Genomic DNA, 17,768 nt, shown 5'->3' on the forward strand with positions numbered 1-17,768 from the left:
CTTTTAGAGCTTTTTTTGTTGTAATTTTCTAATATATTTAATAATTATTGATAATACAGTGAAAAAGTTCTATAAAAATTCGTCAGTGTATAGAAAATTACAGAAAAAGCTCCAGTAGAAAACTAAAATAAATTCTGAAAGTTGGATACTTATAAAAGTTTATAATTACAAATTTGTGCAAAACATTGCAATTACCACATTAGTTTACTTTATTGTAATCTCTAATAATATTCTAAAAGTAGATTTCCAACCGGGATAGTTGATATACTTTATTCAGTTTTTTCAGTAAACTTGAAACATTGAATATTATATACAATATAATGAAATGAGAAAGACAATGAAAAACTCTCAATAATAAATATACATGAATCAAAAAAGATTAAATTTGAATTTAAAAATGATTCATTAAAATCTTAATTATAAATAGGATGAATGGGATAAATAAATTTTTTTAAACACAAAAATTTCTAAACTAAATTTTTTTATTCCAAGCCGCTGTACATAAAATGCTTCACTTATTCTATTTTTAAAGATTACAAAGAAAACATTTCGAACTGTTGATTTTATTACGTGCAGACGCGTAATTCTTTTTAATTTTTTTTGTTATTTTTAGTCGCTATGGCATATTTAATCACTTATAATTATATCATGCGAACACTCTTGTTTAAACCCAGGATATAAATACAAAAAACTGTTCATTTAAGTGCGACTTATACTTTTTCATTTATTTTTTTATGAGATGTGATATTGGATAAATGATATAATCCTTTCCACGCTAATTGGTTAGTCAATGTGGTCCTAAGTTGATTTCTGCAAAATACTCTACACTAAATTCTTCGTAATTTCTGAAACAATTTAAAATAAATACTTATTTTAATTACATAATGACGATTTATAATTACTACATAAACGTTCATAATTTGGAAATATTAAAATATATTATCATACTAGATGAAGGACTTTAAAATTATTTAGATTTTAAGATCTACTTTTTAAACATAAAAACATTAGAAACAAAATAACGATGATTACTGGTTAAGCGATTGTGAATTCGCTGAAGCAAGTACAACATAAAATGAAATGAGTAAGTGGTAACAAAAACTTATATACTCACTCGGTCCTTACACAGTCAAATTTCGATCCTCAAAAGTACACCGATTCGGTACTGTTTTGAATTGGAACAAAAATGAGACAACAGAGAATGAGAATGGAGCTAATGTTTATGTTACAGTTTCACACTTGAAGTATTCTCATTTTTGAAAAATATCTCATTTCGAGACTATAACAATTGAGTTGTAGCAAAAATGAGCCCACTACTTTCCTGTGTATGCTCAAGCAATTGCGGCAATCGCTCAGTGGCGAATTTAGGAATTTGCCTGTATTTATATTTGTCTGTACTTACTTACTTACTTACTTACTTCAAAAAAGCCAGAACAAGTGTTGGTTGACAATGAACGTTCAAGTTGCAGAGTTGAATAAAGCGTGCAGCAAAAAATGGAGGTGATGAGAAAAAGATAAGTCGAGTATAAAAGAATTTGCATTTTTAATTTCGAAGATAAATAACATAGAAAGCAGTAACTTATAATTCTAATTAGAGCTATAATTATAATACTATATGCTCGCATTTACATCTATGGAATTACATACAATTTTTTAGAGAAAATATTCTTTGGAATCAATGACCCTTTTTAAGGTTTTTAATTTATATCTCCAGTATGCTATGAAAAATAAGCGTTATCCAGTATGTAACATCCTCCCCTACACTATATCTCAACTATCAAAACTTTGTCCTGCCATAGCAGCAAATTCATATATCTGACGCACGACTATAATATACACGTAAACACAATTATATTTATCACTTTTTGTATCCTTATCTTACCTCGATGACCACTTGTTCCGTATCGTAGTGTCCCTAAGTCTAGAGTTGCTGACAATCACGATCAGTGTTATTCAGAGGAACAGTGGGGGGAAGGCTTGAACAGCGGCGATTGTGAGGATGCTCAAGACCTTCATTAACAACAATGATGGCTCGGGCCATACCTATGTCTCCCGCCCGGCGACATCCATGTTTATGTCTATGATGATGATGATTAACCGGTCGCGAATGCGCAATCTCATTCTCACACGAGCGTTTGCGGAAATGACAAAAGACACTTTTGCAGTGATGCGCAAAGTGCTTCATCATTCCTGGATTACGTACATTCACCTGATGCGCTATCGGAGAAGCCGAGCGACCACAATGTATTTTCCATGCATGATGTTGATGATCACGCTTGTGCAGGCGCTTTAGCATTTCATGTTTCGGCTTGAAGTGATGTGGATTGAGCTTAACATGGTTTTTATGGTGGGGTCCATGATGCCCATCATAAGGTAACTGATGTGATCCATGGTGTGGTCTATGGTGTGGTCCATGGTGCGGACCATGGTGTCCATGATGTCCATGATGTCCATGGCGTCCTAAATGTCCACGATGTCCCTTCATTCTCATGAAGATTTCTTCCACAGGATTAAACAAAATCACAAAGAACTGTAAATGGTACAACCTTTTGTATTGTTTAGAATTACACTGAAGTTATTAACGAAGCGATGAGACACAGTTGGCATTCACTGGGCGTGGTTTACACTTTACTTTGTATGATGATAAGTGTAACACCTCCGTATTTCCCGGCTAGCGCGGACGGGGTAGAGAGACCATCCATAGAATCGTCACACGGTCCATAAAGTTTGTTACAACGACTGATTTTCCGATCGTTCTACAAAATTAATGGCTAGCTTGACCGAGATGAATCAAAGGGCGTTTATTAATGTAATCTAGATACTACAGTCATGTGTAAATGAAATTCAGACATAGTGAATACTTTGAAAGTAGAGTGTTAAAAAGTTCAAGAGCTGGAGTCCATTGGACTCTGAGAAAACCTATAATTTGTCCTAAAATATTGTAATTGTGAAAAATAAACTAGTTTAGAGCTGTGAATCATAGAAGATACTGCCTTTAAAGATGGAAATATTAAAGCGGAGGTGGAAGACATTATAAATTAATTTAAGATTTTTCCAGGGTCTTGTTAGTAACAATGGCAACGTACCATATGCTGGGATTAAGATCAAGCGATATTATGTACAACTCTATTCCATTGTACCACCTGGCAGGAGGACTTGTTGGAACATGTTGTGCATTAGTTAAAGGAATACCGAGTGTGCTGAGGACTAAATTTTCTGTATCTGCTTATTGGACAGATTGCATTAAATACAATTGCACGGTGTGTAATTAAGACAAATGTCATGAATTTAATTAATAATTTAAATAAATTTATTACTAATATATTTTTTGTATCTTGTAGCTTTCACAGTATATCGGTGAGATGTGCAGATATTTACTCTCAGCCCCACCTCGACCTGAGGATTCTGCTCATTCAGTAAGACTCATGGTTGGAAACGGAATGAGACCCCAGATTTGGCAAGACTTTGTCAATCGTTTCAAAATAGAACAAGTTACTGAAGTATACGGCTCCAGTGAAGGAAACGCCAATATCGGTATATATTTTTAATTATCCTTAATATGAATTTTTGTAGAAATAAAATTGGGAAATTTGTTCTCATTATGTAATATACATATCAATCAATTAATGGAAAAACATTAATACTTTGTATTTACAGTAAATGTAGATAATCAGGTTGGCGCAGTGGGATTCGTACCCAATATTTTGCCCAGAAGCCTTCATCCCGTAGCAATTCTTCGAGTCAATCCGGAAACCTTCGAACCAATCAGAGGCACAGATGGATTTTGCATACGAGCAGAGATAAGTAAGAATTAAAGAATTTTGTAATAAAGTTCTTTTTAATAACAAACTCGTCAAATCATTGCGAATTTGATTTAATATTTTTATATCTCTTTACTATCTTTGTAAATAATACTTAATTAATTATCAATTTTTTACTTACAGATGAACCAGGGATGTTTATAGGATTAATAAAGCAGGGCAACGCCTCCAGGGAATTCAATGGATATTTAGATGAGGAAGCGTCGAGAAGTAAAATTATTTCAAACGTTTTTGTCAAGGGAGACAAAGCTTTCTTGTCCGGTATGTGTAAAATTATTTTACAAAAATTAGAAAATTTTTTATTGTTGTTATTTTTATATGTGAAATACCGAACGCTATTACTATTATTTTATACCATCATAATTTATTTTTTAAAATAATCTAGAACCATGTCCCCGAAGTTGGGGACGCAATCATGAATACAACAAAATTTGTGCATAGAAGACATACAATAAAGAGCCATAAAACTACCGGAATTCAATATTTTAAAGTTCGAATTGATTTCAATAATTCCTTTATGGCTATTTTCTATTTTTTTAAACAAAAAAGTTGATTTTCAAAAAAAAAAAATGTAATTTTAAATTGTCTTGTCATTTTATCATTTCGTGACTTTTTAGACGTTTCGATATAAAACAATTTCAACTTTTTTTTCGGATACCAACCAACAAATTTTTTTCTCTGGGCCAAAACAACTCAATTAAGCTTAGCATTCTCATTTTCATAATACGGAAAATCTATAAAATCCACTATAAAACCGACATAATCAATTATTAAAAACTTTATTTTACCATAGAGAAAGATTTTCAAAATTTATTCTTGTGAGTTAAGGAAAGAATATTTAATTACATAGTAAAAAAATTACATGTTGAGCAAAAAATAATAATAATTTTTTTACATACATTTTTTTTAAAACAATTTATGTAAAGCACATATGTTTTATTATTTTTTCCTTTGAAATAACATTTTAAAGTATAAAATAAAGAAGTATAAAGAAAATCAGGATATGCATTTTTTAGAAATAGAGTTTTAAAAAAATTGAAAGTTTTTGTATAATAATATGATAAATAACGATGAGGAATCTGTTTGAATTAATTGGAACCTGGAAATAGGGATTCTCTAGCGTTTTACTTTGGAAAATTTATATATAATGAAATCAAGGTAGGCGTTGCAGTCTTTAGTGAACAGTATAATATAGGTTTTTAAAACTCAAAAGGTGTCCAAAATAGAAAAGGTACAATTACTTTAAAAAATGGTGTAAAGTGAAATCTTTGAGAAGGTATATTTTCATGACTAAACAAATAACTTTTTTGATAAGAAAAGATCTTGCGACAGGAGCGACCATACATGTGCAAAATATGTTTGTGAATTCGATGACTTCCAACTTTTTCGAATAAAAATTATCTAAAATAACTTTTGAAAATGTGGGGCCAAAACATTATTTTGATAAACAAAAAGCTTATTTTATTTGGGAAATATACATCTGACAAGAAGACCCCCCCACCCCCAAACTCGACCACACAGATTTTGATAATTTTTTTATATGTTGTAGCACTTGTGAAAATAAGAGACAAGTATTTTTTTTTGTGTGCCGACATCTACTTTTGAGGGGTGACGAACACCCCTAAAGTTTACCCTTAAAAACAATTTTTTTATCAATCTCGGCGTGGGTGGATATCTTTATTTTATGTTTTAAAAAACTACGTTTTTTATGAATATTTTCATCATGAAAATCAGATTATGAAGTTAAAAAAATAAGGAAAGCATTTTCGTTTACAATATGGAATATTTGAGTTGACTTGTTTCAGGATTTTTCAAATTACCACCCCCAAAGTACTGTTGTTAAACATAATTAAAGTGATTAAAGGTTCCTTCAAGTGATAGACAACATGCCAGTAGTGAATAATAAATTTCTGTCCTTAAGATTAATTTCATGTGTACACAAAATGTTATTTATTACAAATGTAAATAATTAACATTTTTTTGTTGCAATATTAGTATTCAAGGGGTGAAGAAGTCACCCCCAAAAGTGGATTATCCAATATAATTCAAAAACCTAATCAATATTTTGCAATAAAATAAAATAAAAAATATTTTTTATAAGAAGTGTATAAGATGTAATTGTGTCCAAACGGGGAGGCAACTTCTATTTAATATGTATGAAAAACTATTTTTTCATGAATGTTTTTATTATAAAAATGAGGGTATTAACTATTTACCCCCGGAAGTGGATTTTCAACTCGAGTTTCATTTAATATTTAAAAAAATGAAAATATTTCTTATGACAAAAAACAAACCCTAACAAGATTAAGTTAAAAAATGCGTTATTCATGTACTACATTAGTTTAATGTTATATTTTATTAATTCATTAAATACATGTATTTCAAAGAAAAAAATTTTTTTATGTAGGGATGAGTTAAAAAAAAATTAATACGTCAATAAGGTTTCGGATTTGCATCAGCTTCATATAAATTAATGTAGCTTGTTTTGAAATTTTTAAACGAATGTAGTACATAAATAACACATTTTTCAACCTTATTTTGTTATTGTTTGTTTTTTGGCCTGAGAAATATTTTCATTTTGTTTTAAAATTAATTAAAACTCGAGTTAGCTTAAACAATCCACTTTTGGGGGCTAAATAGATTATACCCTCATTTTTATGATAAAAATATTGATGAAAACCTTGTTTTTTCATAAATATAAAATAGAAGTTGCCCCCTGTTTGGTCACAATTACATCTTATGTATGGGACTTCTAATAAAACATATTTTCATCCACTTTTGAGGATGACTTTTTTCACCTCTTCATTAATACTATTGCAAAAAAATTGCAATTTATTTGTATTTGTTCTAAATCACATTCTGTTCACACGTGGAATAAATCTTAAGAAAAAAAATATGTCCGCTGCGTAATATGAGAAAACGGGGTATCAGCTAAACTAAGAGACCCACTCTGTTGGTTCTATCACTAACTTGTAGCCCTTGAAGAAAGAGTAATTTCGTGGGATAGTCCATTTTTCATTGGGCTTCTAAAGATTATAGGCGAACTTTTTGTGAAATCGATGGTGGTCGAGTTCTTGGAAGGGAATTCTTTAAACCCTATTTATTATTCATTAAATATGTATTTAGCCGTAAAGTTTGTCTGGAGTGATGGGGATTGAATAACTAAGTAGGAAAATATCTGTTTTTATAACACTGGCTGCGCGGGGGAAATTGGTTACAAAAATGTTTGTGACTACTGCAAAAACTAAATATATCTAAATAGCAGCAAATTTATACTTCGGAAACATAGAATGAAGTTTTTCATTAAAAATAATACTTCATTTTGTATTTTATTAGCTATTTCCTGGGGTATCTCATATTATGAGAATAGTTTGACGAGTTTGGAAAAAGCACTTTTTTACATTTTTTGTATTTTCAGCATAAAAAAAATTTTTAATAAAATTTTTTATTTAAGCTTCTTATGGCAAACTAAATTCCCTTTAAAATGACCTATATTACTTTTAAATTCAGTACATAGAATTCCGACAATCACGCCAAACAGAGTTGGTATCTCATATTTGGGTACTCTCCTCTATAACTCGAATCGAAAACTGGAATTTAAACTTTTGATGATTACAGCCATAAGTTGGACCTGAATTGTTTTTGTATTTGTTTTTAAACAGTGGCATAGCTAAGGAAGGGGGGGGGCGAAGGTGGCTGTTGCTCGAGCGCAAACGCTTGGGGGCAGCAAAAAGATCTTTGAAATGAATGCAGATTTGAGAATTATGGGCGGAAAATTTCGTATCCACGCCACTGTTTTTAAATAAGGTTCTTAAAGCACCCACGGCTTTGAAGTTTACATTTTCATTGCTACACTCGCGCTTCGCGCTCGATAATTAATGTCTAATTAAAAAGTTTCACCAAGATAATTTCTAAATCTTGTTAAAATGTACTAAAAATAGCGCTTTGAATTTTCATTGGATTTTCATGAAAATAGTTTTCAAGTACATATATTTTATATCAAGTAGAAATTTGTATTGACTTTTTTCCGTTTTTTTTTTAAGTTTTAAAGTTTTGTAAAGCAGAGAACTCTTTTAATTTTTATTGAAATTAAAAATGCCATTATGATAATTTCTAAGTATTTTTGCCGTGCAACAGAAAATTTTACAAAAATTTCGAAAACTCATAAAACTTTTTTTTCTAATTTAAAAAAATCTTTAACTTTTTCAATTTTGGTCTAATCGAAAAATCTGAGATAGTTTATAAATATATTTGATATCTAGTGAAGAATTTTAATGAAATTTCCTGATCTATCAAAAAATATGTATATATATTTTTGAAACTCGCATAAAGACAAAAATACAGGCAGAAAAATCGACAAGCAAACATACAGACTGACAGACACCATTAGACATCCATTAGATGTCGAGATAATAAAAAATGATTTTTAAGAGTAAACTTTAGGGATGGTTGTCGCCCCTTAAAAATGGATGTTGGCACATAAAATATACGTGTGTCTTATTTTGTCAAGTACTACAAAATATCCAAAAGTGATCAAAATCGGTGTGATCAGGTTGGGGAAATATCCTTGAAAGTGAAAAGTAGTAGCTGAACATAACTGAGCTCTCCTAAAAAAAGGGTTTTTGGGGAATTTTGGTTCAAAGTTTTATTATTTAACCCAAAATTGCGGCACAATAGAGCATCAATGTAGCAGAATTATTAACCTTAGCTTTAAGTTTTTGTTATAAATTCAAGACGTGCATTTCTGTGTTAAAAACACTGACACATTTGATTTTTTTGAAGGTGATATCTTGGTGCAAGATGAATTTGGGTACTTCTACTTCAAAGACAGAACTGGTGACACGTTTAGGTGGAAAGGAGAAAACGTAGCAACTGCTGAAGTCGAAGGAGTCGTTAGTAATGTTGCTGGACACAGGGACACAACTGTTTATGGTGTTCAGGTTTGTAATTTTTTACTTATTTCTTCATAAATTTTTAAATGTTTAAAGTAAAAAAGTAGTGCTGCATTCGAGCGAGACGATACGAGAATCTATCGATAATTTACTTAATCTCGATTTGCCATTACGATACTCTAATATCGTCTCGTCTTATTCGATCGAGATTCTTAAGAAAACCTTCGATTGTGCGAGATACTTGTTTTTTACCAGATTTTTTCACAACGAAAATTTTGATTATCAAATTGAACATGAAAAATTGAGTCTTAGTGTTTTTAATACATTTCAAATAAATATTTTCATTATTACGAAACTGCTAAAACATTTGTCACTTAAATTTATTTCTTCATAGAAAGCTGTAATTTTATACATTTTCATAATTATCATTGATATTTTGGAAATACAAACTAAAACATTATAACTTCACTGCCGTGCTAAAGTAGTAGACCAAATTCTCTTAATTTTAATTATACCAGAGCTAAAAAATTTCTCTTTAAATGGTTAATTGTTTTCGAAATTCTGCTCTCTAAATTGGAATTAGTGAAATTTCACTATTTGATAGTGAAATTTTACTAATTGAATTAGCGAGAAGTAGGTCACTACGAATTAGTGAAAACCTACTAATTCAATTAGTGAAAATATTTTACTAAATCAATTAGTTAAATTTCACTAAGCAAATAGTGGTTCTGAAAGGTATATAGTATCTACTATTAAATAGTGGAAAATCACTAATTACACAGTGAAATAAAATGTTTGCTGGAGTCAACCAATAACCCCAACAGGAAACTATATTACAAGACAAGTTATAGAAGTAAACTATAATGTATATTTAAAAATTAAATTAATTTATGTTGATACTGCACTTACTAAAAAAACTCAATTCAACTTTCCATGTATTTCTATACAAATGATACAAATGAATGGAAAGCTGAATTTCATAACCTCCAAACGAACACAGCGTCGTGTTCCGTAGCAAATGTTTTCGTCTCGATATACATATCGCCACATAATGAGGACACTATTCACTGGGAAGCTACACGAAAGTATAATAAACTGGAAAATATTACTAACTTTTTCATCACAAATTCAAGTTCTTGCAATTAGAAAATAAATTTTTTACGATTTATACTAATAAGTTGTTGTGATACAGTGAAAAAAAGGTTCAAAATGAGCCCAAGAACATTGAAAAATGTTGACTATTTCGGAAGTTATTGAAAATTTAAGAAAAAATTGAAATTTACACTATTCTTGCAATATCTCTTTAAAAACTGGGCAAATTGGCTTCACCCTGGGCTTTTTTTATGCACAATATATATATATATATATACATACAAACATACATGCATACACACATACATACATGTTTATCGAAATGCAACACTAGGAAGAAGAAAAAAAGGAAGACCAGTTTTGCATAGATAAAAAGTTCTTTATTTTTTTGTATTACAGGTGCCAGGACAGGAAGGAAGAGCCGGAATGGCGGCGATCGTCGATCCGGATTTCGACCTGGATTTTAAAGCTCTTGCCGAGGGTCTGGATAAGGCTCTGCCGTCTTATGCAAGGCCCATTTTCCTAAGAATCGTCAAAGAACTCGAAATGACAAGTACCTTCAAACTAAAGAAAATCAACCTCCAAAAAGAAGGCTTCGATCCCAACAAAATTCAAGACAAAGTGTATTTCCGGTCCGGTAACAAAGAATACGTCGAAGTAACACCAGAACTTTACGAAAAAATAATATCGGGTGCTGCCAGTTTATAAAGCTCAAGGCTCTCAAACAAAGTGAAGCATGGTTCGTCTAAAAAGCGAAAAGACAGCAGAGTAAGAAAATCACGGTGACGCTGGTCGCTGTGTGATATTCTATTTAATTAACATTTTCATATTGAGTACTACTTTACAGTCCCCAAGAAATCTGGACTGGTTGTGGGAAATAATAAATAAAGAAAATCTGAATTGTGGATATAATATATCCGACTTTTTATGATATGATTGTAAGACTAACTGTGGTGCAATGAGTCTTTATAAAGATTTTTTGCAAGTGAGCATCGTATGGACTATTGAGGAAAATTGACGTAGATAATCTTCTGTGCAAATATTATCAATTTCCGAACACTATGCTTCTTCTTCGACCAAAAAATGTATAGAGTCGAAATTGATAGCAAAATTGTCAATCAGCTCTTGACGTTTTTCTAGAATTTGTAGGGTGTACGTGTCCTGACGAAATCCCAGTTCAAAATACTTTTTCTTCCTTTTTTGAAATTGTTTTTGAATGTTCTACAATCTACACACTCAAAGTCATTCTTTCATCTGCATCATTTTAAATTAGGAACTTAAAAAAAAATCACCAGGAATGCTGTGCATTCGTTGCATTTCTTATTTGATAAAGGTTGTTAAAAATATCGAGCCTTAGGTTCGAATTTGAAATAATTTCGAGACCTTAAATTGAACCTCGGTTTAAATATATATTTTTGAAAGTCTCGTCAGCAAAGAGACGAGCGTATGATCGATTATTCACACAATTTTCAATTTATAATATTGTTCAACAGCAAAGTATTTAGCTCCTCATTTATAGTGGGAATTTTCCATGTATAGATTTTTAAGAAAAACCTACAAAAAGCTGGCTTTACAAAGCCAGTGAAGTTTTTAACACTCTTTTGTGATACCTTTCAATTTACATCGCATTCGCTAAGAGCGCACTCATTGTATCGATACTGAATTTTCTGCGAAGAATCTCCTTTTTTGGAATATAAATTTTCGCAGGGTACTTATGAGATGAACTGGATTGCATGTAATAATGAAATCATCCCTCGACCCTTATATTAGAAAGATTAAATTATATACATTCGGATGTTGATGTGAACACTTATGATTGTGTGTGAAATACGAGGGAAAATAGTTACTATTGGCCTTTTTGGTGCTGCTAATTCGGCCTTTTATACCTAATATCCGTATAAGTCTAGAGTCCTTTGGAAATTGGAAGAGTCTTATATTAGCTATATTTCTAATAATTTACTCACAAACACGAGAGATGTAGAATTGCTCAAACTCACGGAATCTATTGGAAAATAATTGAAATTTTATCAAATTGATAACTATTGATGTGCAGCGGTCCTAATTTAAAATATTAGAATGTTTTAAAGTAATAGTTCTGAAGGCAAAGAATTGTTAAGTTAAGCCACTGCTCAAAATGGTAATAATTTATATAAGCATCTTTCCTGGACCAAAGGCGTAATAAAAAATATTATGTTTAGATTCTGGAAAAATTGAAGCGAAAATGGAAAAGAAAGCATGACTCGAATAATTTGTTATTCCGTTAACTAGAATGGGCGACTTGAACTTTGAAACTCAGCGAGAAAATAATAACCAAGAAATGAAGAAAAAATAATATCAATGGTGCTACGTTTTTCAATTAAAATTGAAAATTGGTTCGCTGAGGAGTCGCAGACCTTCGAACCATATTTGTTAATATTGGAAAGTAACAATGTCGTGTCGTGTGCCTTGTTATGAACAACCAAACATTTCGAATTTGGTTGCTGATAACATATGAGAGTATCAAATCTCGTCCTTACAATTTTTAAGTAAGCAAAAAACGAAAAAGAAAGTCAACTGTGGGCGGGCAAGTATGCTGAAATCACCATTAGCAAAATAGGAAGATACGTGTGCGTTTGAATCAAGAATGTATGTTGTGAATGATCTGTTGAACATTTTGTTGGATGTAAATAAAGACAGTTTGAACACTTAATAAATGGAATTGATTTCAATAAATGATTTCTCAAAATTATTTCATAAATTCTTAGAGAATTAAAAAAATTAAGAAAATATTTCTGTGGACAATCCCTACACCGAAAAAAATCTGTTCAGAATTTTGCACGGAATCGTATCATATGACAGTAAATCCAGGATTATTAAACAGCTGAAGTAAAAAGGTTCAATTCCAACCAAATAGATGGAATTTCAACCGAAAAAGATAAATTTACAACAAAAAATGGAATAGAATGAAATGGAATTATATTTTAGGTTAAAAAATGAATGCTCAACAAAAAAGAAAAAATTATGAACAAAATACTTCCAAATAAAAAACGAATTTTTAACAAAGGAGTGCAGGTTTCGACCAAGTAGTTAAATACAAAAAAGATGATTTTACAATCAAGATAGTTAACTTACGACCCAAGCAGATAAATTTTCAACAAAACACTTATCAACTAAAAAATAATCATTTTCAAACAAAACTGGAATACTTACATTTTTAGTTCAAAAAAGTTAATTTTCAATTTAAAAAACGAATTCTTAATAAAATAGTTAAAAGTAGACAATTAGTTGTTAAGAAAACAGTTCAACTTTCAACGAAGTAGGTACATTTTTATCCAAAAAGGAGATTTTTCAACCAAGGTCGCTCGCAAGTTTGAGCGTGCCTAGGGCGCGCGAATGTTGGTTCTCGCGCTATGCGCTTGGTCTTTATATTTTCGCACATTCTTGCGCAAAACTTTTAAAATTAAGACTCAAAATATCCACCAATGTAATTTTGTGATTGTGAATTCTTTTTTGTTAAAAAAAACTTAGCTCGAGAGTTTGAGCGTACCTACGGCACGCGACTGATTGTTTATCGCACTCCACGCCTCGGTCTTTGCATTTCCCCCCGCATTCGTGCACACTCCTTTTAAAATCAAAAGTCAACGGACCGACAACTGTAATTTTGAGATTGTAAACTTTCTTTTGTTAAAGCTCTTTCGGCTTCAACGAACACATTCTCATCACGTATTTTCTGCTTCGCACTCGATTTTATCCAAAATGTCAACTTTTCTACATTATACACAACACTTTTATATAAAATATAATACATTTTTTATGTAACTCTGCCTGGGACAGCTTATTCAAATATTGCAAAATAAAGCGCAAATTGTATTTATCATGATTATTTTAATATTTGTTTCGTATTTTGCTTTAAAATATATTCTAACCTGCGCTGAAACATGTGTCATTTGAATCAATTTATATCATTACAATTCATAATATGCATAAAAATTGAATTATAATAATTCTTATTTCCTTGTTTTTATAATTTTAAACATTTTTAATGATATTTTTTACGACTAAAGTAAAAACTACGTCCCCTATCAAAAATTATTCCTCTTTTTTGGATAAACAAATTGTGTCTCATTTTTTTCGTACCTTATGTCCTTCGCCCAAAATTTTTTTGTTTTTTATTTTTAATGTTGTTTTTTACGACTAAAAACAAAAAGTACGCGTCCTAATGAAAAGTGATTCATTACAAATTTGTCGATGTTTCCAGGGCGCGCAATTTTAGCTTATTCATTTTTTTCGTATCTTGCATAGTTTGACCAAAAAATGGAATTTTTGGATTTTTCATTATTTTTTGTACCATCAAATTTGAAATTTTCAACTTTTCGACCAAATTAAAAAAGTTGTTATGATAATCTTGTAGGGCTTTTAAAAATCAACGTTTTTCTTCTCTTGACTTTTTTTCACATCATGCGTTGTTTGGCTTAAATATAAATAAATAAATTTTTTGAATTGCTGAGTACTATGAATGACCGTGCATAGAATTTTGAAATGTTGAAAAAGCAGTTTCCAAAATTTTGAAAATGCGCTCACTTTTTGAATTTCGATCCAAAATAGCTGGTTTACGAACTTGTTCTTTCTTTTTAGGCCTTAAAAAAGTTTCCGAAAGCAGAATCCAATCGGATCAATTTTTCGAAAGTTATCATGCCTACAGAATACAGACTACAGACAGACAAACACCTTCGAAAAATCGTTTTTTCCGACTCAGTGGGTCTCAAAACGTGGAGATTTGATGAAAACCGACAAAGTGGAATTTTACCAAAAAAAGAGAAATTTTAACAAATTAGTTGAATCCTTAACGGAAACATATTTAATTTCAATTAAAAAGATAGTTTTCTACAAAAAATACGAATTTCCAACAAAAAAAAACATTAATTGATAAATAAACAAGGTTAATTTATAACCAAAAAATGTAAAATTAGTACCAGCTAACGTCCCGGGAAACCCATTTTTCATAATGCAGATTTTTCTTTTTTTTCACCTTATTTATACCTTGCTTTGTGTACAATAATTAAACATACACTGTTAAAGATGCTTGGGATTGTACAATACAAACGTAATGTAAAATTTAAAACGCAATATATTTGATGTAAAATTGCAATGCATGAAGGGTAACATTAGAACAGAAGCACTTAAATAATATGCAATGCAATGCATTGAAAATTTATTTCCAATAAATGTATTGGAAGTTTCAAATAGACATTTTTGATAGTATACTTTCACGTCAAATGTAATTTTGTTATTTCCCAAACATGCTATTTTTTAAATCCAAAGTAAAAAAAGCTTGATCTTGTATAAAATAAATCGTATTTATGAATTTTTGTTTTCAAAACATGAGATTTTTTATAATATTTTCTAATATACTTTTCAAGTTTTTTATAATAAATTTGTGATATATTGTAATGCTTTAATATACAGTTTCATGTTCGTCATGAAAACAATACAACCATCATATAAATAGTCCCTTCAAAAACTTTAAGGTTAAAAAGTGAGATTTCTTTTTATTATGCATGATAATAAGCGATGAGTAGTTTTCGAGAATATACCATTAGTTTTGGCAATTTTTAGCTCTTTTAATAGCAACAAAAGAAATGTCGTCTACTAAAATTTTAAAATTTTGTATACGCCTTTTAATTAGACATATTATATAGCAGTAAAACTTTTTTCATTAACATAATTCAAAGTTGATGAAACAATATAAAAGATTCAGTGAATCGAGACGAATTGATTGGCCTAGAATATTAACACATTTTTTCAAAGAGTTAGGATGGTATGATCATATGTAATATTTGAAGAATCTACTTTTTAAATTAAACTTTTTTCATTAACATTGTGCAAAATTTATGCACCAACATAAAACATTTCTTTCGGAACAGACTTCCCTCATTCGAGAAAAATCGATTGACCTATAATGTTAATACATTGTATTAAGGGGGGAGATACCTTTAGAAAGGGTCAAATCAGTCAATTTTAATGGATTTTTTTTAAGTTGATAAAATAACTAGATCATTTTTTGATTCTAACATCTTTTTCTTACATTGTTAAAGTGTAAAAAAACATGTGATTTTTTTTACAAAATGGCGACCCTGCAGAATATTTCTTCAAGTGTCTGCTCCGAGGCATTGAAAACTGCTGCAGCTGTTAAAATTTTTCCATTTATCTGATATGAAAAAGGTTTTTTTGTTCGATTATTTATGTGTTAAAGGGAAGGAAAAACCTATAAAATAATAAAAAAGTTGAAAATGAAAATTTATATCGGCTGTTTAATCTAAGGTTCAATTTTTTGCCCATTTTTTTAAACATTTTGACCCCAAAAAATTATTTAGCAACCCGAAATCTTTCAACTTTTAGGTATATCCTCCCGATAGTACCATAAAGAGAAACCCCTGCAAATTTCAGCCTAATCGGTCAATAACTTTTTAAGTTACAGCACGAGCAGTTTTTGAAAAGACAATTTCGAGATAATCACGTTTAAAGATTCGTTACGGTATGACTATTAGTTTCAGTGACTTGCCGATCAATCGGCGATTCCGGGTCCACGTAATAAACGTAGTAAGCGTAGTAACGTAGTAATCAGCCTTCCCAGAATTTATGGGACAACAAAATATACAAACATATTGTGAAAGAAACATTGTTCCAACCCAAGCGCTCCAACTGCCTGATTAGTGACGGTATGCGGACTCTTGACATTTTTGACAATATCTCCATAAATATTTAATATTTTCCTTTTTCCTTTTTACAGTATATTTTTAACATATTATAGGGTGAGTGAACCAGTGAATGAACACTTAAGGAAATCACTGATTACAACTAGTCCATTTCACGTTATAATAATTATTCTCCCAAAACTTTTGAAAATAGATTCTTAAGAGTTCAAATTTCATAATCCGATAAATAAATTTTGTTTTTACCAAAAAGCTTCATAAAAAAATAATTAAATAGTGCAAAATTAACGAAAACACCAGTGAATGAACACTGTGAGCTAATGAATGAACAGTAGAGCACCAGTGAATGAACACTATTATCACTACAAATTAGAATTAGGATTTAGGTATAAAATTACATGGGTACATTACAAAATGATCAATTAAATAATGTAAAATATTAGAAAGCGTTGCGAAATTTATTAAATATATTATTTCAATAAAAACCACAAGACATTTAGATATAAAGAAAGGAGGCAATACAAAAGTTGAACACACAACTAGGTTAACTTTTCCTAATTTTTTATAGCAATATTTATTTTTAAAACATTTCTATCAATTCTTTTAACCTTACAAAAAATACAACTTTTCGTTTAAAAATAGATAACTCTTATCTAGTGACTACAAATGGAAATCCTGTAAACATTTATAAATATATATTGTCTATTACGCAGTAGTACCTAGCACGAATTAATGTTTTCCATAGTTAAAAAACGTTTTCTAAATGCAAAAAGAGCATTAAATTTCTAACCTCAAAGTTGCTTTACCTTTAATTTAGTTCGTGCATACTTTTTTTATGTTCTAACCAAAAATATATACATTTAAACTGTAACTATTTATAGTTTATATTTATAGCTTCGATATTTATAGTCACACTAATTGAAACAAACTTATTTATATGTAAAGAAACAACAGCCAGGTCTCCGTAACCTGCTGTTCATTCATTGGACCTGCGGGGTGACAGTTTTGCTCCAATAAATGAATACAGCGTTCGTTCACTGGAACACGGGCAATTCAAAGGCCCAATAGGTGAACACTCATTTATTAATAAAAAAACGTACTTTTTGTGAAAAACCCTGTGGGAAATTGAATAATAATATCTTACAACTATAACAGCACAACTTTGATGCAGAAAAGGTAAAGAATTTTTTTGTAAAAGCAGTGTAAACAAGGAGTTGCTTAGGCACGTACGTTATAGTGGTCGATGACTTTCTCACCATCACTCACCATAA

General features: G+C 30.4%; 2 protein-coding genes across 4 annotated transcripts in view; one reads left to right on the forward strand and one right to left on the reverse strand.

The window, feature by feature from the left end:
* The window catches only part of LOC117179875 (long-chain fatty acid transport protein 4-like), a 58,285-nt gene extending 45,768 nt beyond the window's left edge, over window positions 1-12,517 (forward strand). For all 3 annotated transcript variants that reach the window (XM_033372045.1, XM_033372046.1, XM_033372047.1), the window contains exons 6-11: window positions 3,059-3,260; window positions 3,342-3,534; window positions 3,658-3,804; window positions 3,945-4,082; window positions 8,604-8,761; window positions 10,205-12,517. In XM_033372045.1, the coding sequence (XP_033227936.1) occupies window positions 3,059-3,260; window positions 3,342-3,534; window positions 3,658-3,804; window positions 3,945-4,082; window positions 8,604-8,761; window positions 10,205-10,513 (1,147 nt within the window). In that variant the 3' untranslated portion in view covers window positions 10,514-12,517. The remainder of the gene's footprint in view (window positions 1-3,058; window positions 3,261-3,341; window positions 3,535-3,657; window positions 3,805-3,944; window positions 4,083-8,603; window positions 8,762-10,204) is intronic.
* On the reverse strand, window positions 595-2,640 carry LOC117179876 (histidine-rich glycoprotein-like). The gene is made up of 2 exons (XM_033372048.1): window positions 1,883-2,640; window positions 595-845 (listed from the first exon to the last, which is right to left on the reverse strand). The coding sequence occupies exon 1, from the start codon at window positions 2,489-2,491 to the stop codon at window positions 1,922-1,924; it is 570 nt and encodes a 189-aa protein (XP_033227939.1). The 5' UTR covers window positions 2,492-2,640; the 3' UTR covers window positions 595-845; window positions 1,883-1,921.
* Window positions 12,518-17,768: the final 5,251 nt, after the last annotated feature.

The sequence above is a fragment of the Belonocnema kinseyi genome, chromosome 9 (genome assembly GCF_010883055.1).
Source record: "Belonocnema kinseyi isolate 2016_QV_RU_SX_M_011 chromosome 9, B_treatae_v1, whole genome shotgun sequence".
NCBI lineage: Eukaryota > Metazoa > Arthropoda > Insecta > Hymenoptera > Cynipidae > Belonocnema > Belonocnema kinseyi.

What these genes read in the sequence shown, in the direction of transcription:
- LOC117179876 (XM_033372048.1), bottom strand. Translation starts at nt 2,491, where the DNA reads ATGAGAATGAAGGGACATCGTGGACATTTAGGACGCCATGGACATCAT.